The 20,658-nt window shown below is 38.1% G+C and overlaps 1 protein-coding gene across 1 annotated transcript in view; it reads left to right on the forward strand.

Annotated features, from left to right (window-relative positions):
• ROBO1 (roundabout guidance receptor 1) overlaps nucleotides 1-20,658 on the forward strand; it is a 544,983-nt gene that overhangs the window by 511,140 nt on the left and 13,185 nt on the right. Inside the window, exons 20-26 of the mRNA XM_075712575.1 lie at nucleotides 191-217; nucleotides 2,903-2,945; nucleotides 6,634-6,788; nucleotides 10,163-10,498; nucleotides 12,948-13,055; nucleotides 16,357-16,501; nucleotides 16,813-17,064. Coding sequence (XP_075568690.1) covers nucleotides 191-217; nucleotides 2,903-2,945; nucleotides 6,634-6,788; nucleotides 10,163-10,498; nucleotides 12,948-13,055; nucleotides 16,357-16,501; nucleotides 16,813-17,064 — 1,066 coding nt within the window. The remainder of the gene's footprint in view (nucleotides 1-190; nucleotides 218-2,902; nucleotides 2,946-6,633; nucleotides 6,789-10,162; nucleotides 10,499-12,947; nucleotides 13,056-16,356; nucleotides 16,502-16,812; nucleotides 17,065-20,658) is intronic.

Raw genomic sequence — 20,658 nt, forward strand, 5'->3', positions numbered from 1 at the left:
ACCTGCAGAGACAAGCTTCTTTCTGAATTGCAAATTTAATTTTATTTCTATATCAATGTGACTGAACTACTGGGTTAGTTATATACATTTGTTTTATGTTCAGCTGTCTGCTAGATTTATACTAATGTGGTATGTTTCCCTTTCTCTCTTCAGCTTAATAACCAGTTTGTATTTTGTTTTGATTTTTCAGTCCCGTCTTTTACCTTCACACCAACAGGTATATATTTGCACTTTTCCCCCCTTCTTTGTTACTTTAGCATGTGTTTGTGGTACTGTTTCTCTTTTTCTGACGTAACCAGCCCAGCTGTCCTGAAGGTTTTTTAAACAATTTCATTAATGACAGGTATCATTATTTTCTTCTCTAAGTAGTCTATATTTGCCTTGTAGCTGACACTTTTTTCTGTTTGCGTGTACCATTTTGTAGCGTACCGTTTGATGCAAGCATGCCATTTTGCAGCATGATCCCGTCAGGTTGTACAACCTGGGCTCTCTTCTTGCGTATTACGATGGAGTAGTGTGGCCTTTGCATCTAGCGATGCAAAAGGTGCTTGTGATGGAGGGCGAGTGACTTAGCAGAGCCCAGATGCTGCCTTGAAAGGGGTTCAGTAGGATTATAGTTGGTGAAACATTGGCTTCTTTTCTTTCTTCTGAATCTGCATTAATCCACTGACCTAGGAGTTGTCTGCTTTGGGAGATACAGAAAATCAAAGTGCTATAGCAGTTACATTTTTTTGCTTGCTGCCTTAAACTGTGTTTGTGCTATGAAATTTTAAAATAATCATCCTGTTCTACATAAACAGAGGTGCATTTCAAATTCAGGGTGGGTTTAAAATCATCTTCTTTTTGCTTGGAAATGTACAAAATATGACACAACCTGAGCCATAGCCCACCAAAGTCCGTGAGAGCCTTTCCATTCTGTAGAGCTGACCTTCAGTCAGTCCCACAGTCGGGCAGCTCGGCAGCTCTTCCTCCGCAGTAGATACAACTCAACACCTGCGGTACCCACCGGTGTACTGCGTGCATTACGTTTAACTACAGCCTGAGTGAACAGACAGGCTGTTTCTTCCTCCTTTGTTCTAAATCCCTTATTTTCACAAGAGGTCTATGAAACTTGCAGGACATGTATATCCAGGCAGGGCAAAAAACCACTTACCCCCTCCTCTGCACGCTCACGTTAGCAGGGTATATTAGCTCAAAATCAGCACTCTACTAATTTGGCCTCTGGGCAGCAGCTGAGTTACATCCTTCCATGCTGGACCGCCGGTGAAGCAATCTCATGCCTGCCTGCATTCATCCGCACAGACCTAATTGTAATGGCTTAGATTCTTATCCACGTGCTTTTAATCACATTGAATAGTATCTTGTTTCAAAAGTCATCCTATTATGTTCAGTGGAGTTGCTTACTGTTCGGCATGAGTCAGAGTGGCCCTTAATGTTTCTGAAGTCCTTTGAGATCCACGGTGGAGACTAATTCAAACTATTATTATTTGCTGTTACTTTAATTGGCTTAACAGAGGGCTTCTATTGCAATCACAATTGTAGCACACTACTGAAATTCTGAAGAGGTTGGTAGGTTAGCTAACATATATTTTCTCGGTTGGATTCTTAACATTAAAAGAAAATATCAGGACTCCATAAGATATGTCAGAGCTGCAAAATAAATAGCACTGAGTTTTTTAAAGAAGAAATTTGAAAAAACACAAAGTGTGTAAAACATTTAAAGGAAAAAAGATCCTTTTTCAATCCAGGATCTCAGTCATTAGTTCCATTGACTTTAAATGGAAGCAGACCCTCTTCTTTAGCATTACCTATAGTAAAAGACTTACCTGTAGCGATGCGTCCTACATTTTAATCCTGTTATTGTAATCACTGCCAGCATTTATCTCTCTCTTGCAGACTCCCAGTTTGGAGTTCTTCTAAAGAGCAGAATTTGGCTGCTTTTTTTCAACACATTCCAGTTGGAAAATATAGAATCTATCAGCATTTGCCGGGAGGCAATCTCCTTAACCCTTTGCCAAACCCAATGCAAACCTGCAGAATTTATAGCAATGTTTCTTCTTGGATGTTTGCATCCTAAACACTAACTTTTCAACCTTGATGCTTCCTGTGAAGGATATGCAATCCATGCTAACAAATAAATGCATGTGGACATCCACTTTGTTAGTGTGTAATGTTTCTGAAATGCTAGCAAAACCGTTCCTTGTAATTTAGGAAGTAGTATTTCTGCCAGACATTTTTTGCCAAGTTTTATACATTTAAAATTTTAGATTAAAAAGTATCATTAATAAATCCAGTTGTAAAATCTTACACAATGCGAAGCTTCTGTGGACTTCTAGAGTGTGCCTGTTCCATGAGTATAGTAACATTCAGAAAGAGCATGTGTTTTTGCAGTAGGTTCAGCTGTAGTGAGCCATTGTTTACATTGGAAGTAAGTTCTGTTACAGAATTATCATACCTCCTACCAAAATAATAAGGTAGAGCAAAGCTTTAACATCTAGCCATTCATGAAATAAATATATGACCTAAATTCTTCCACAGACTAACTCCACTGAAGTCAGCAGAGTTATGTTAAGGACAAGTTCAACCTGATGTATGGCTTCCTGCTTTCTTAAGTGATACGTGTGTGTGTGTGTTTTTCAGAACAGAACTGAAATATAAAACTTTGTTGGAGCTAAGACTAGCAGTTATCAAGCAACACAAGTATTATGTATAAACTCGCATTTGAAGGAATGGCTTGCAGAATGAGACTCAGAATAGAATGAGACTCAGAATTAATATATAAACAATGCACGTTTATTGTCTTAGCTAAAATGAAACAAAGGCAAATTTAATACTGCTATTTAAGGAGTAATTTAAGGAGTGATTTTTAAATTATTTCCTTTTTTTATCTTAACTATTTCAGTAACGTATCAGAGAGGAGGAGAGGCCGTAAGCAGTGGAGGCAGGTAATTATGTGCTTTATTTTTAAAGCTATAAATTGTGTGCTACTAAATTTAAGGATGCTAGGACTGCAATTGTCCTTGTAAGTGATAGCAGAATAATCACTTGCAACGATATGTTTTAATTTATTATGTTAATTTATATATTTTGACCATATGTTTTCCTGTTTAGAAGAAGGATATATGGTTTGAATTTTTAGGTTGATTTCCAAAGAATGAGTTGTATTTTCAGCTTTGTTCACCTGCAAAAACTGCATCTCAAAAAATGAGCAGCAGAGGGAGCACTTTAACTTCAAAATAACGACCTGGCTTACCAGCTGATCAAGGGAGTAAAAGTAATTAAGTCATGGCATTTATGAAGATTAAGAAATATGGCTGGTTCACAAATATTACAAAGAAAGAAAACGTTTATTGGAAAAAATTGCTGAAGACATAAACGGCTTATAAGGTGACTTTTTAAGAAAAAAATATTGCTCTGAATGCAAAACAGTTAAAGCATCTCTTGCAAGAGGCAGGGCACTGAAGGAGAGGGAAACAGGTAGGCTTTAAATTTAAAGCCCCCTGCTTTGAGAACCTAGCTCACTCCAGACTGAGGATTTAGCTAAAACACGTTTACTGGGTTTACACTTAATGAATGGCAGTGGACAAACAGTAATTTACATTTCCTGTGTAGAGGTGGAGTTTTCTTCAGGAGGCAAAATAAAGGTTTTAGCAAAAAGGCAGGTCAGAGCAGTGTCACTTTAGTAGCACACCTTCCCACCCCCACCCCCCAGGTCACATTCAAGCATGCCTTTTTTATAAGCATGTCAGTTAAAGATTTGGCATGATGCTGAAACAAACTCTAAAATCTCAGAGACCAGCTGGACAATAAATTCCTATATCAATTCCTGTTTCACAAGTGGCATCTTGCGATTCCTAATTTGCAAGACCATACAAAGCTTTGGTAATGGTAAACATGAGGCATAAAATTAAACATTCCCAGTCTACTTGAATGCTGTGCAGAGGCGAGGCTACTCTGCTGCTGCTGAACCTGGCACATTAAGAACAGTTGCAGATATCTCTGTCCAGCACTGTATGCTGCTGTGTTGTCATAGCCATAAAACCATGGAGGAAAACCTCTAGAACAGTTACAGTGTGATTTCTGAATGGACAAATCTGTAAATCACTGGGTTGCTGCCTTCACCCCAGGGTAGTGAGAAAATAAGAGAGAACAGAGATGAACCCTCTCTTTCCCTGACAAGAATGTTCAAAAAGATACACAGTTAACATCCTTTGTGTTCTTTGTGCCACTGTGCTTTCTCGCTCTTCCCATAGCACAAGCTAGACAAAGCACACTTACAGAGTCAGAGGACAGAAATGAACCCAGAACTGTCTACATCATATACAGTCATTTTGGTGCTGCTACAGAAGCAGCATCATTTTTTACTGTCCTAGTTTTAAGGATCAGTGCCACAATCTAGCAGTGTAATTGATTCAAGGTGCTAACATCTATGCTTCTTTTGTTCATTTGCATATATAGCATTTACAGACTATGTTGTATTGTGTTTTGTAGAATATGAAATATACTTCTGCAATATTAAAAAACCAGTTATTTTTACACATGAAACCTTTACTCTGATTTCCAAACTTAAGGTTTTCACTTCCTTAAATTATATCTGCAATGTTTTTGAGAGGTTTAGCATATTTGCCAAGTGCAGTTATGTGAGCATGTTAAAGCATTATTCAGAATTCAAATGTCACAGTGATATGTTTCAACGTATCCCTACTTCTGCGATGCTGAAAAAATACCCATGTCTGTGGCAATCCCTTTTCTAGACAGGATTCAAGTAATGATAATTGTGGTGGATTGACTCCAGCCAGCAGCCAGGCACCCACACATCTGCTTGCTCAGTCCACCCCCCACCCCAGACCCAGTACAGTAATTTCAAGGATTCTAGGAATTTTCTGCAAAGGTTAAAGATCTTTCAAAATGAAGATCTCCGATCATCACCAGGCTATGGAGCTGTAATGCAAACATCTCTTGCCTACTGTTCCACCTAAATGGCTCCAATCAGTGGAGTTTTCATCTACTCACATACCTCACACCACATTTCTTACGTGACAGCAGATGTGAATGCAAGTGAATTTTAGAAGCAAAGGACCTTTCACTCTCTATCCAAAAATCCAGTACACAGGCCTTGAAAGTGCTGAAACATTCCGGAAGGCTTTGTCTTCTCCAAATGCCGTGAGGTGTAGTTTCATTGTAAGAACAGAGTGGTAGGGAAAGAAGCAGGGTATTTCAAATCAGCTGGCCTGCTCACAGGACTACCTAGCTGTACATTTATTTCAGATTTACAGAAAATACTTGTTTAGTGCATGTGTATTGGCTGGTTTGTTAGCCTGACAGTAAGTCAAGCCTCATCACCTCCTATGTTAAATTGTCAGATGGCATATCCAGTACAGAAATATGTATACACATGTACGTATAGATCTTTTAAATGTCATTCTAAGACTATGACTTAAGCCTGCAGCACTGACAGACTGTATCCCCCACAGCTAACTGCATGCAGTTTGTATTCTCAACTTGCAGTTTAAGAGGATTAGCATATTTTATTTTTGAAGACCATCACATCTAATATTGTGGAAACTAGTTTTTGCACTATTTCAAATGGAAAGTTGCCCGTTAAATCCTGTAAGAAAAGAGACTACGTTCCCTTTTTTTGATATAACAGTGGCTAAAATTACTTATTTTTGAAAGCACCTTAGTTATCAAAGGCAATTTTAAGTTGTTAGGGGATGCTACTTCTGTGGGACTTTATAACATGCCATTGCACTATTAGTGTGAAAACTGAAGAGGCACGAAAGATTCTGCAAAACATTCATCGGAGCATCTTTCACACTCACTAGAAAAATTCAGCAACTTGGAAGCCAAGGAATGCTATTTCTTTCTGCTGATGGCAGAATTAACTACGCTTAATTCCAAATGCAGCCAATATGCAGAATTGATATCTGGATAGCTTTAAAGGTGTTCAGTATTCCCAGTTACTTTAAACTTGCTTAGGAGCTGCTGCTGTTCCACCCACATAAAGATTAAGTGAGCAGCTTACTCATTAACAAAGACGTATCGCACACTCGGTATGCTTAGTGAGATCCAAATACTCCCAAGCTACAGCAGTTTCTGTAGTCTGCTGTTCTCCTTGATCCGCTACAGTAGTACTATCTGATGGTGAGGAGAACTTGGCTTCAGAAATCACCAAGAATTTGGGACTATTCACATCCAAACTTGGCTCTTATTTCTGCATATCTGTCTCACTTCCATGCATGAATTTTTTTGTTTGAGTTGCCAATTTCCCCTTTTTTACCTTGCTTTCTTTAAGAAAGGGAGAGGGGCAGAAAAATAAAAATGCAACCTTCCCAGAAAAAAGCAAAACAAAACCAAAGTGACAGTTAAAGGTTGCACACAAACATATATGTGTAGTCCAGCAAACTGAACTGATACTGTCCTTGGCTGTTCACTTCAGAGCGTCTTACCAAGGAACAGGTTATGCAGGAGACTAGAAACCATTAAATAATTGAATCAAGCCATATTTTCCAATGCTCAAGCCTTTAAATATGTGATATTGTTTTGTAATATCTAGCCTTTTGAGAAGAATATAATTGCAATGTGAAAAAGCTTTTGTTTAATTTTTGAAATGACTAAGCTTTGTTTTTAAAGGCCAGGACTCCTAAACATCAGTGAACCAGCCACTCAGCCATGGCTAGCAGATACTTGGCCTAACACAGGGAACAATCACAATGACTGCTCCATCAACTGCTGCACCTCTGGCAACGGAAACAGTGATAGCAACCTTACGACATACAGTCGACCAGGTTAGATATGTTTCTATCTTGTTAATGAATCTTCTTTACAGAGTATATACTTCCAATACCTGAGAGAGTGTATGTATTTGGTGTTTGGGTGGGGTTTTTTATTTCCAATGCATTTAGACAATATAGTTTCTCCTCTCTGTCATGCTTATGCTTTCAGTCCCTTCTTGGATCCCTTTTTTCAGTCCCATTTGGATAGTTGTAGCAAGCTGTAGGCTGAAGGAGCCCCTGCAAAGTTCAGTAGTGGTTACCAAAAGTCACGCTGAACTGGTATGTTTCAGCATCTGAAAAAAAGCGGATAAGGTCATTTTTAGGTTGTTCTATACATCCTTGCTGCTTGGATGGAGAAGCACCAAAACACACTAGTGAGATTTTTCTTCTGGTTTAGGTGTGATGGGAAGCAAGAAATAAAATATTGCCACAGTACTTGCAAAGCAGTCAGTCTACTTTGGCACGTTCAAAACCTCCCTTGGGGTGCCATTCTGTACAAAATTGGATAGCTGGTTTTCTGTTTAGGGCATGTGGATAAAAAAGTTAACTTCACACTCTAAAAGCAATTATGAAATGTTAGGTTAAGTGGTAGTTCCTGGGAACTTGGGCAGGACTCAGAGTGCTCTTGAAGAAAACCTCGTGAATTCCATGGGAACACGGTTGGGGAAATATATCTGGAAGTACTAAATGTTGCACATTTTGTTTTCAATGGACCTTAGGTTCCTTTTGGTTTAACCTGGTTTCTGTTACTGGTGAGGAATGAAAACAAGTCTTTTCCACTACCAGCATCTCTAGCTGATCTTTGCTAGTAGCGTTTCCCAGCATTTCAGAGAGGGAGCATGATTACCTGTAGTGAAGTTGCATAAGTGCAAAACAGCATTACCTCCTGTAATTAATGTGAAACCAGTCATAATGTGATGGTGGTAATTCATCTCCTGCAATATGCTGTCTGACAGTGATCAGTGCCAGGTGTTTCAGAGGAAGGTGAGAGATTTTAACATTAGAGACTTGTATCTTACCCTGCCTGAGGATATCACGTCCACAAATACCTATGTAAAAATGTTTCTGATACAGAGATACTTTATTGTGGCAAGTACAGACATACCAAGTTCTAGTAACTGAAACTTAACAAATTCAGAAAAGGAAGAAAATGCACATTTTTGCGGGTTATAAAGTTACAACATCTTGTCGTGAGGTGCAGTGGATTCTTTCTCAATTTAGCTTTTATATTAAGCTTGGTTGTGTTGCAAAGTGATTCCTTCCTACTTCCTTTCAAGTAGAGCTTATGAGCTTGAGGGTCAGACAAGATGCTTATAGTGGTCTCTTCTGTCCTCAAAAATCTGGCAAGTTTTCTTAATTATGGTCAGCTTGGGCTTGGCTTATGCTCTGAAGCAGCAGAGTTGGATATCCCCTCTGTAGCTGTGAATATGCTAAGTAACTGTGCATTTTTAATTTCTTTTGAGTATAGCACTGTCTTCCAAGTCTACAGAATGGGAACGGGTTGTTCTAAAAGTGGATGCTATAAAAAAATCTGACAGAATAAATCTTCTGTGATATAGGTAAACCGGTTTTGTTTAAGTACTTTGTATGAGGAATTCTAATGCGTCTGTGTAAAAAAAATGTACCTACTGCATATACTGTATCGATTATATTGCCCTACACACAAATCAGATGTAGCTGAAAATGGAAGGAGGCAAAAATATGTTATAAGTGACTCTGCATGGATATTATAGCAAAGCATGAGGCATTATGAATAAAGAATATGCTGGATATATAATTGCCCTGTATAATACAATAGACTTGGAAAGGAGGAAAGACTAGCATGGTTTCAGTAGGTGAGAGAAAAAGCAGAAATGAAAATATATTAAAAGTAGAAATCAAGAAGTTGAAGACTGTAAAGCAATAAATAACAGCTCACATATGAAAGAAGAATATTTCAAACAGTAAAACCTTCAAAAAACACAAGCTGGGGGGCATGAAATGTACAATGATAAGTTTTATGTGGCATGTTCTGATACTGTTCCTTAATCACTGAAAATGTGGATCAGTGGTTTCCTTCCTCAAGTAGAATTTTACTTCTCTTTTTCAGGAAATATTTCTCAAAAAAGATGTACATATTGGGGAATACTTTTGAAATTTAACATCCTCTATATTTAGTAGTTATTTCATTTCTTATAATGGTCAAATCCTGAATTCTGTATTTAGTTTTACTTGCTACCCTCTCCAGTAAATTAATTGTGGCCACAGGTAAGGGACTTCAGGTTTTGAATCAAACTCATTAGCATAAATACCACATCTTTTAAAAGAGGAATACTATCTTCCTGGTGATTGTTATGTAATTATTGATGCATTAATCAGCTGGCAAATGAGAATTTTTGCTTAATGATGATTGAATACTGGTTTCACTAAGCCTTCTAACTGCTGACCCACAGACGGTGTTATTCCATTCAGTATTCTTCCAGTGGACTGGATATGGAGAGGGGAAAAAAGTGTGTGGAGCTGCTATCATGCAGAGGCAAGAGAACATGGAAAGGCAGGCGCACCTGGTTCACACAGTAGTGGCCAGAGCATCAGTACATGTCTAATTTACTCTATGCAATAAGTGGTGATCTCATAATGCAATAACTGTTAGAAGAATGAATTCATGCCGTCTATATGATATAAATTTAGCATACAGGACAACAGTATTACTCTGGTATTATTAAATTTGCAATATCCAAAGCAACTAAAAATGAGCAAAAATTCCAGATTGCTTTCCTGTCTTTATGTTTCAAACCAAATTATAAGATTGTACAAGGAAACGATGATCAAATAAAGACTTGCTACTGGGTACTGAGTTACCTTTCACGTTGTACTGTTTCTCTTTAATTCTGTTATGTGTAATCATTTTTCAGTCTGTTTTATAAAAATCTGTTGTATCTCTGTTTCTTATGACAAGTACAAGAAAGTCTAAATGCTGTTGAGAAGACATGAGATGACTGTCATGTTTAGTTATTCCCACTATTAAGTTTTGGTTGATTTTTCCATTCAATGCAAATTATTTTAATCACAGTTATTGATTGGGTATCTGTACTGCTCTGAGAATAATGTCGAAAAATGAGAATCTTTATATGGCCACTGTAGAAAAAGCCCAGCAAGGTAAGTCATTGTAGATACAATTCAGAAGGTCTGAATTTACAGTGAATCAAAACAGTGAACACTACTTTTGAAGCAGTAGCTTATAAGGTAGATAATATTCTATAAATTATTTAGTTAATTACAGTATCTTTGCTTCATGGATGCAAGCCATATAGTTATGCACTAAAAAATTTTTAAAGGGAATTTCATTGAAAGTATGGTGTAAGCGAACAGAATGACCTTTTCTTTTTTCTTTCCTCTGTGGTTAGCCGATTGTATAGCAAATTACAACAATCAGCTGGACAACAAGCAAACAAACCTGATGTTGCCTGAGTCAACTGTATATGGTGACGTGGACCTCAGCAACAAAATCAATGAGATGAAAACCTTCAATAGTCCAAATCTAAAGGACGGAAGATTTGTCAGCCAGCCTGGGCAGCCCACTCCTTATGCCACCACTCAACTCATCCAGTCAAATATCAGCAATAATGTTAACAGTGGCAGCGGGGATACGAATGAGAAACACTGGAAACCCTCTGTTCAGCAAAAGCAAGAGGTTGCACCCATACAGTACAACATTATGGAGCAAAACAAATTAAACAAAGGTGAAGAGCTTTTAGCTTGTTTCTCCTCTTTAGGCATCAGAGGAGTTTTGACCTTCTGGTGCTGGGAGTCTAAATCTTTCAGGTTTAGCAATTACACACTTCTGTGGTGCTTTTAGACGTCTCCCTCTTTAGATTTAGAAATCCACAGTTAGCAGTGTCAGAAAGTTAATTAGCACCACAATAACCTTCAGATATTTAATTTATTACAACAAATAACAAGCTGTATCTTTAGAAAAGAGTTAAATACATTTCCTATGGATTTTAGATTAATTTAAATTTAATAGTAGTTAAGGGATTGGTTAGGACAGAGGCCAGATATTTTATTCATAAGCCAGATGCATGGTAGTCGCATTATACTCTACCTTAAATTTTAAATAGGTCAACCCACTCTTCCCAGTCGTGGATGGAGACTAATTAAATCTACATGTTCATGTAAACGAATGACATTTTGCATATCAAACTCTGTAAAATTGTATTGTGTTGTACACTAGGGACACAAATGGAGTGATCCAATTCATTTTAGACTTGTTCCTAGCAAGCCTTCGATTCACATATTGAGAGGCAATGCTACAGCACACGGTTTTGGAAACTAAATTCCTTTGTTACCCTGACTGAAGTCTGTGGATCCAGAAGCTAAAAATAAATTGATTTCAGTGTTAACGGGAAACATCAGAATGTACTTTTGTGGCCTTGAGGGCATGTTTCTTTAATATAATGTGTGGGAGTTGGAAGAAATAGGTATGTGATTTCTTGCTAGTCCTCCAGGCTACCATGCAACCTCTTTTAATAACCTGATTTGCAAAACAGTATCCCTAGGAACTGGACCCATTCTAACTTGGAACTTTTTGCATGGATTGTTGTAACTCAAGTGATCGCATAGTGATAAGTTATCCAGTAAACACATTTCATTACAGGAATGTTGATTTCTCTACCGGACCCATCTACTCACAGAAGAGTTCAAAGGGCAATATAAAATGTGACAACTTCCCTTGACATAAACATGTCAAAAGAAAATTCAATTTTTGTGGCTCCTTACTAGAGGGTGAAAGCTGTATTTTTTTTGTAATTATGTTTTCTTTCATGAGCTGTGTATTACATATCTGTTTTGGAATTAAAACGTGTTTGGTTTTTATGCCCTGGAAGATACTGCATCTTTCAAACTGTGTATATTACAGCTGCATATTCTCCAGCATATTGTAGTGTGGAAAGGCCCCCTTTAAAGCATTGTCTGCTGACAGTCATATATACATATTTCAGAGCGTTGATTTACTGTTTATCCTCTGTGTAAACATATGCGGTATGTAGGGCTTCAGCGTGGTCTCTGGAATGCAACTAGGCTGAGAAACTATTACAGAATACACTCTGGTGTGGAATTTATCATTTTGTTCTTTTTCCCATGCTTACATTATCACAATCATTTCTGCAGCAGATGGGGACTGGATTCTTAGTTTTGTTTATTTTTGTTTTGATTTGCTATTTTATGAGTCAATATTCTGATCTTGGTTTTCTCATTTCCTAAGTCAAAACCATCTTGCTGACAATTATACCTATAGCTTTTGTGATGGGAAATAACCATTTTGATAAGTTACATGCTGTGCTTCTTTGTCACTACTTTATGTCCAGTGCTTCTGTTTATGACGCAGTTTTATTTGCTGTATGAAGAGTAACTCAGCTCCTTTCTGTTCTCTGTAAATTATAATTCCCTTTTGGCATGAGAGTACTGTTTTGTCAGATGAGTATTTTACTTCTGATAAAGTTTTACAGATCTGGTTGCCAAATCTAGATTTAAAAGTAACATATGTATATCCAGTGCTTTGGAACTGCAGAAGGAAGTTACGGTAATAGCCATAAGCAAAAAACCACCCTGCCTGTAGCTAGAATCTGCATGACCCAATGTAAATAGAAATCTTCTTGGAGCCAGCAGGCATTGAACAAAGAAGTCTTCTGTTGTAAACCAGATTCAGTGGAGCTGCATTGTTGCTCCAGCAGACCATTCAGCCCTTGTTATGCAGGGCTGACTCCTACCTGGGTTTGTCACCTTTGGAATACAAAAAGTAGCTACCACAGTCCATTGGCTGCCCTGCATGCATAAATTAAGCAGAGACCATGGAAAATCAATCAAGGTCTGTGCGATGCAAAATGCTTACACAGGTCGTATATTGAGACACTGAGACTTAATCCTTGCAGAGGCATTGGGACAACCCTGTGCATAGGACTTCATTTTACTTCATTTTTGCTGTGGAGCTACTAAGTTCCCATGGTTTTCCTTAAACTTACAATTAGAGAGAAGATAAAAATAAAACGTGATTACAGGATGATTTTCCTTTCAAAAAATGAATTTATTTCTTCCTCACTATTTTCAGGAGATCTTACTTTGTGTTATAAAGCGGGTATATAAAAGTAGATGTGTTTCTGAAGGGTGGCATTAACTATACTATTAAACTTGCAGATTACCGGGTAAATGACAACATTGCTCCAACTATTCCATACAACCAGTCATACGACCAGAATACAGGTGGATCCTACAACAGCTCGGACAGAGGCAGTAGTACATCTGGTGAGTATTTACAGTGTTTTCCAAACCTTGGGTTTTTTGGTGTTTGGACACTCTAGCTGTAGTTAGCACTAGTTACTGGGCTTACAGAAGGGATGGTAGGGGGGGACCCACTGACAGTAATACAGCACAGGGATGTTAAACAGCGTAAAAACTGGCCCAGGAGGTGCCTATGTTTCTGTTGCATCCTCATGATTGCTTAGTGCCATCTAAATGTCAATTAAGTAATTGATTGGATTGTCCAAAATTGTGAAAATCATGAAATCAAATAGAAGTTGGATTTCCTAATGTTAATGCCCTACTGGTTAATGTTATGGCCTCCAGATGGGCAAGTCATAGAAATTCCTTTTCAGCTGTCACAAAAAAGAGGATTTTCATTTATGTATTACCTTTCTGGTACTTTACTGACTTCTCTGCCATCTTTTTGTGTCTACTTGCCCAAGACAACTTTATTCATGAACAGGGTCAAGATACCAGAACGTTTTAGTCGTACCTAACAGAACTGCTTTAAGAAATTTTTCATTTTTAAAATCAAACCCATGCATGTTACTGAGTAAAAAAGCATGCATGCATACATAAAATTTTTATAGATTTCAGTGGCTATATATGAAAACTATTCTTGTACATCATTCAAATATAGACAGTAGATAATTACAGTTAAATTTTCTTTCTCATCGGTATCTCCTGTGCAAAATACCTAAAAGTCCTTTGTAAGAATCTTGAAACAAAACAGCTTTTTATGCTGTAGAATGCTGACCAGGGCACTGAAATTGCACGCTGTGCTTTGGAACCACAGAACATGGTTTGATTCAAAAGATATTGCTTCTCTTTACGGTATAACCTGTTCACTTTCAGCTTTGATTTCTGGTAGTGGTGTGTGAAATGTTCAGAGCTAAACCAGAAACTATGCGTAGGCTTGGTTTGGGGTTTTACTGTAAGTCTGATACTTAGCCTACGTTTAGTTACATCAAGCCAATTATAGGGTGAGTTATGGTCACAGTCACCAGCACCCTGGACTTTACATCTACTAATCAAGATGAAGACTTGCCTTTCCACCTTTTGTTCAGCTGTTGCCTTTGATAGTCTGGTTGCCTTAATCCTAACCTGTGCTCCATCTTGACTGATTGTGACTGAGGCACAGCAGAGGCATAAACCTGTAGATGAGCCTACTGTGCCTCTGGGTGACCTGAATTCTCAGTGGCTGGGGTGAGATAAGCACGACTCCTGATTCTCCCAGCTGCTCTGGAGTGTTCTTCTGGGAGCCAGCCTTTTGCCCGTTCCCAGGTCTATAACATCATGATGTGGTGCTTAGCCTGTGCTCAATGACTTTAAGAACTGAAATTCAGCGTGAAACATCTCAGGGGTATGAACCCATGCAAATTAAAAAGGAGAAGGTGGTATTCTCCATGCTGACACCTATTATGGTTATTCATAAGGCTAACAATTTATAGTCCTGTACCAAGGACTCCAGCAGGAATGAAGCAAGGTGACCAGAGTAATAAATTAATTGTGCTGAACCTAGTATATATCATGTTGCTTAGGGTAGAGAATGCAGATGATGGTTGCCTTGGGATAGTTAGGGTTTGCTTGACATACTGAGATACCAGAAAAATAATTGTACATAGCTAAAACATATTTGTATCTGGCAGCTAATGTGGGACAATAATAAGCAGAACTACTGTCCATAAGAATGGAAAATCTGAGACGGCAGAAGTGAGAAAAACAAGCTTCCTAAATCTCACTGCAACGTATTTAATCACGTGTATAAGGCTTAACTATGGTAATATAAAGCCATGCCTCAGTTGGAGAGAAATGTGAAGGATCGTAAAACTCAAAAATACAGTGACTTTATCTACAACTAAAGAAGTAACAATAACAAAGAAGGATAAAAATGTATACCTGTCGTGATTTAACCCCAGCCAGTAACTAAGCACCACCCAGCTGCTCGCACACTGCCCCCCGATGGGATGGGGGAGAGAATCGGAAGAGTAAAAGTGAGAAAACTCATGGGTTGAAGTAAAGACAGTTTAATAGGGAAAGCAAAAGCCACACACGCAAGCCAGGCAAAACAAGGAATTCATTCACTACTTCCCATGGGCAGGCAGGCATTCAGCCATCTCCAGGAAAGCAGTGCTCCATCACACATAACAGTTACTTGGGAAGACAAACGCCATCACTCTGAATGTCCCCCCACTTCCTCCTTCTTCCCCCAGCTTTATATGCTGAGCATGATGACATATGGTATAGAATATGCCTTTGGTCAGTTGGGGTCAGCTTTCCCAGCTGTGTCCCCTCCCAGCTTCTTGTGCACCCTCAGTCTGCTCGCTGGTGGGGTGGGGTGAGGAGCAGAAAAGGCCTTGACTCTGTGTAAGCACTGCTCAGCAGTAACTAAAACGTCCCTGTGTTATCAACCCTGTTTTCAGCACAAATCCAAACCATAGTCCCATGCTAGCTACTATGAAGAAAATTAACTCTACCCCAGTCAAAACCAGCACAACAACAAGGAATAATGGTAGAGTCAGTTCTGATCATAGCCATGTCCAAAGTTAAAATTCAAGACCACCTGAATAATTGGTCTTATTCAAAGTTATTGGAACTGTTGCAGCTGCATTGTTCTATTATGAGCTATAAATTCCCAGTAATAGTAGTTGAAAACATTTGTGCCATACTTCATCGATCTTCTTTCTTCTGTTATTTTAGTTCTTCTAGCAATTATTTTCAACTGCACCTGCCATTTAGACTAAAACTAGCAATTTCATTGTGCCTAAAACGTTTCAGTGGACAAGTACAAATTACATATATTCAGTGACTTAATGCAACGGTGGAACTTTAATAGATCATATCTGTATCATATTGTATTTTAGGTTCCAGCAATTAAATAGTATAAAGGCACTTTAGAAAATACATCTACAGCTCATTTGTTTTGGATGATAATCTATAATGTAATTAATAGAAGTAGGAAGCTCACTCTTAATGACATTGCTTGTAAAATTCATTTATGGTTTTATCGCATTTTGACTATTTATTAACAATTCACGTTTTGTATCCCGTGTGCTTTTTTCCATGCTATGTAAAGTTTCTGGTTAAATTCAACTGCTTAAAATATAGAGTAATTCTACAAAGAAGCTACAGTTACAAACTGGTGTAAAAAGGAGGAATGCCAGTTTATTCCAACTGAGCACAACAGTAAATTCCCAGAGAATTCAAGAGGACCTGGGAGGGACTATGGTTATTTTGGTTTTCGAAGCTAGCTGTGAGGAGATACTTAAAAGCATTACAAGTATGTACTGCTTTTTATTCACAGGGAGTCAAGGGCACAAGAAGGGTGCTCGGACCCCAAAGGCTCCCAAGCAAGCTGGCATGAACTGGGCAGATCTTCTTCCACCCCCTCCAGCACATCCACCTCCCCATAGCAATAGTGAAGAGTACAGTCTTTCAGTAGATGAAAGGTAAGAAAAATGAATACATCTTCTATTTCTCACTTCAATCACTAGTTAACTGAACTGTAATTTGCCCTACAAGCTGGCAGCGAGACTTTCCTTCAGCACCATTCTGGTGCTCCTCATCTAGCTGTAGTGTGGCTATTTAGAGATCACTTACTGACAGAGGTGTACATCCACTCAGTACATCCTTACTAAGCTGTTTTCAAGAGCACATATAACAATGATTTTTTTTTTTCTGGGCTATTTATACATGTATCAAATACGTTAATTACACAGTAAAAATTCAAGTCCTTATTTTCTTAAAAAATTAATTTTAGCTATGACCAAGAAATTCCTTGTCCTGTCCCACCTGCAAGGATGTATCTGCAGCAGGATGAGCTAGAGGAAGAGGAAGAAGATGAACGAGGTCCTACTCCACCTGTCCGAGGAGCAGCTTCCTCTCCAGCCGCTGTCTCCTATAGCCATCAGTCAACTGCCACTCTCACCCCCTCTCCCCAGGAAGAACTCCAGCCCATGTTACAGGACTGTCAGGAGGATCTGGGACACGTACAACACCAACCTGACCGGAGGTGTGTCAATGCAAATGTAGCAAGAGAGATACTGCGGGGGGGTTGGGCTCGATGATCTCTCAAGGTCCCTTCCAACCCAAAGCATTCGATGATTCTGTGATTCTATGATATGACGAAAGGCATCCTGGCCCCACTGAAAATTCCTGTTGAATTCAGTGAGGCCAAGATTTTCTCCATGATGTTTATTCTGTTAATATTTAACTTCTAATCCAGGACACTATAACTATTTGTAACCTAAGAAATATGTAATTATGTTGCTTTAATATTATACCCTGGAAAGGAATGCAGTATATCACTTTACGGTGCATACGATGCTGACATAAGTTAGATTCACAGTCATCAGGATATTAAAGTGGTATCGTTAACACAGCTTACCATATAATTACAGTTCCATTGTTTCCAATAGATTTACTGCATTATTACCATAAAATAGCATGCATTATTTCACAGTAACTGTGCAATTAACTTGTCACCAATATGTATGAATATATATAAATATATAATTTATATAACCTATAGATTTTCCTCCTCTCATAAATCCTAATACAGAAAATTATTGCTTGCAAAATTTTCTGAACATTTCCACCTACCCTTATTTAAAGGAATGACCAACATTAATAAAGATAGATTTGTTACAGGGAAATGTTGTTTATTCTCTGAGTTGCTTTTAGTACAAACTATTTTGCATATACACTCTCACAGTTTCTCTTCCATAAAACAGTGAATTCTGAATGAGGCTTTTTGTGTATGATACTTACTTGTCTTGCTTTTTGTTAAGAAGGCACATTTGTTACCACAAATATACAAACTTACCTGCAATATTCTAGTCATACTTTTTATTTTTAGTGAAATGCAGACCTATTGTGATGAAATGAATTTGATCTTGCCGAGTAGACTGTAGAACTTTGATTTTATTAATATAGCTTACTGGACATTTATGGATGTATTTTCCAGAATGTTTTTTGAAAAGTTAGTTCATTTTTATGATATTCTTTTTTAAGTAAGCTATATCTGCTTTTACTTTTGCTCCCCACTTCTACTGGGTCTGCCTTGTTTTGTTTTCTTTATTCTTTATGGTAACACTTCTTGTACTGTGTATCTTTTTGTCTTCCTCTATCTTCCTGAATCTTTAAAATCACTCTTTTTTATTAGTGGGTGGCTAATAATATTTTCCTGTAATTTCCATTGGCCCCGATATGTCAGGGGACAGAGGTGTTCATTTTAATCACTTAAGTTTTCTGGGTTATTTAGAGGTTAAACTAGCTGGACGCTAATGGAAAAGGGAAATGCTAAGTGAGCGATGTGTTGTGAGTGACTTTGCAGAACCGCAGCTACCATGTTCTGGAGAGTGGGAGATGCATACTGACATACAGAATGGAGTAGGTGTTGGAGCAGATGTATGCAAACATGCATAACCAGCCAGCAGCTGCCTGGAAAGTAGAAGGTTTGCTCAACGCAAAGAGTCATGGCTAGTCACCATGAATGTCATCAAAAATAGTGGCAGAAGTGTCTGGAAGGATGTTCTGGTTTAAGCTCCTAGGGCGTACAGCTTACTCATTGAGTAGACTGAAAAAACAGAATGTATATTTGTTTTGTTCTTCCTACAATGGTGAAATCTAGATTTGCTGAAAGTCTTAGAATTGTTAGTAACTAATTTTTTCTTTTTTATCTTACTCTTTCAAACATTGTTGCTTTTCTTTTTGCTACATCCATCTCATCAGTTCAGAAACATTCACATAATTCTATTTACTTCATTTGTAAGGCTTGGCTGACTACCTTTTCCATCTAATGACGTTGATATGACCCATGGCATTGCTGTTTAGGAGTTGGATGTACTGTGCTCAACAGCTGTAGCCCATTCTGGAAGGGGGGTTTCTGTTTTGAATATGGTGTGACAATACTTTCCAATTAAGAATATATTCTGAGTGGTGCTTCTTTGTATTGTTTTCGGGGGGGTTGTAAATGGTGGTTTTATAGTGAAAATAATGTCTAAAATACTGTTTGTCATACTTTTTATTAGCTTTACTTGTAGTTCTGCTGAATATTATCTCAATCTCTGATCAGAACCAGACATCTAGAATATGATTCTGGTGGTGATGGTGTACTGTAATATTTCTCTGTTCAGTCAGCTTGTTAGAAGTATAGCAAACTGAAACAGGAATCTGTGCTCTTCTGGAAGAGTGGACGAGCAGAGAAAAAGCTAAAGATTTAGTGAGATAGCAGATGATGTCAATGTTAAAGCGAGAACTGAGATAGGAGACGATGTCACTGTCAAAGCGAGAACCACTGCATGAGATAAAGTGAACGAAGTATTGTTAATTCTGTATGCCCATGAACCAGCTGCTCTCAATTAGCCTATCCTTAAAGGTTGGCAGGCAAGCTATATTTTTCAAGAACCCTAACGTATTTTGTAACCAGTTGCCTGTCTCCTAATACCAAAACCTAGAGAATAGGAAGACTGGCAAATATATTACAAGGACAGTTGTCACAAGAGCTGTAAATTAAGGCAGTAAAACTTTATTGGGCAAGGTCTCTAGTCAAAGGCAGGTAGAGATTCCCATGCAGCAATGACTTCTGGGATTTGGGGGCTATTAAATGATTATTGGGTATATATCCCTAACTGACCTTTTCTTCATTCAATTCAGTACTTAATACTGCAAGTGGAAACCAGTGGCAAGATGATATAGTCCAGGGAGGTTCCAGCTTGCTCTTGACACCAAGTATTAGGTTTTTCCTTGCTAAATTTTCCTTTCAAAATTAGTGAGTATGCCCATTTATTAAAATTTTAAAAATCCCCCCCCCCCCCTCCCCCAAAAGAAAAGATTTAATTTATGAGAGTAACCATTTGTCAATGGGATGGTGAGAGGAAAAAATTGACGAAGGAAAATTGCTTTGGAAATTTTTGCAAAGCATACTGCAGTGAAATTCCTGGTAAGCAAAGCCAACAGTACAGCCATTGCTGCAGAACGTATTTCTTCCTATCAGACAAATGCAAATTACAGAGCATGCCTGTGGCCCTGTGAGAAAAACTGTTGACAGTGTTAATACCTGCGACCTCCGAGTGAAGTATTAACTAAACTGAACGTTGATCTAATGATATCTAATACTTTGTCTCTTTAAGCTGGAGACACCATTACTGATGGTTTAAGCTCAAAATAAACTAACCCATACATTTATGTGCATTTTGGTATCCTTAAGACCTAGAACTAATGTTACGGTAGAGAATTCTTTCTATACATTATCACCTAGACCAATTTAGAAAATAGTGAAATAACAATATCTCTTTTCATATCTTTCTGAATCACTGGGGTGGGTGGAGGGAAGATAATGTTTATGGAGCAATCTGTTTTGATAGAGGCATCTGTTGACATTGATAGTTTCAGGCTTCTAGAGCAATAGACAGACACTTCTTTTGCTCATACTTTCAAGGGTGCACAAATAATTTTTTTAAATAGTCACATGAACTGTAACCACCTCGTTGCATAGCTATACATGCACCGCTTCAGGAAAAAATGAACAGCTTTATGCAAAATAAGCCAATTTTCATAAAAATCACTGATAAAGAAACTCTATTAAAGAATCAGATTTCTTTGG

Source organism: Pelecanus crispus, chromosome 1 (assembly GCF_030463565.1).
Source record: "Pelecanus crispus isolate bPelCri1 chromosome 1, bPelCri1.pri, whole genome shotgun sequence".
In the NCBI taxonomy this organism is placed as follows: domain Eukaryota; kingdom Metazoa; phylum Chordata; class Aves; order Pelecaniformes; family Pelecanidae; genus Pelecanus; species Pelecanus crispus.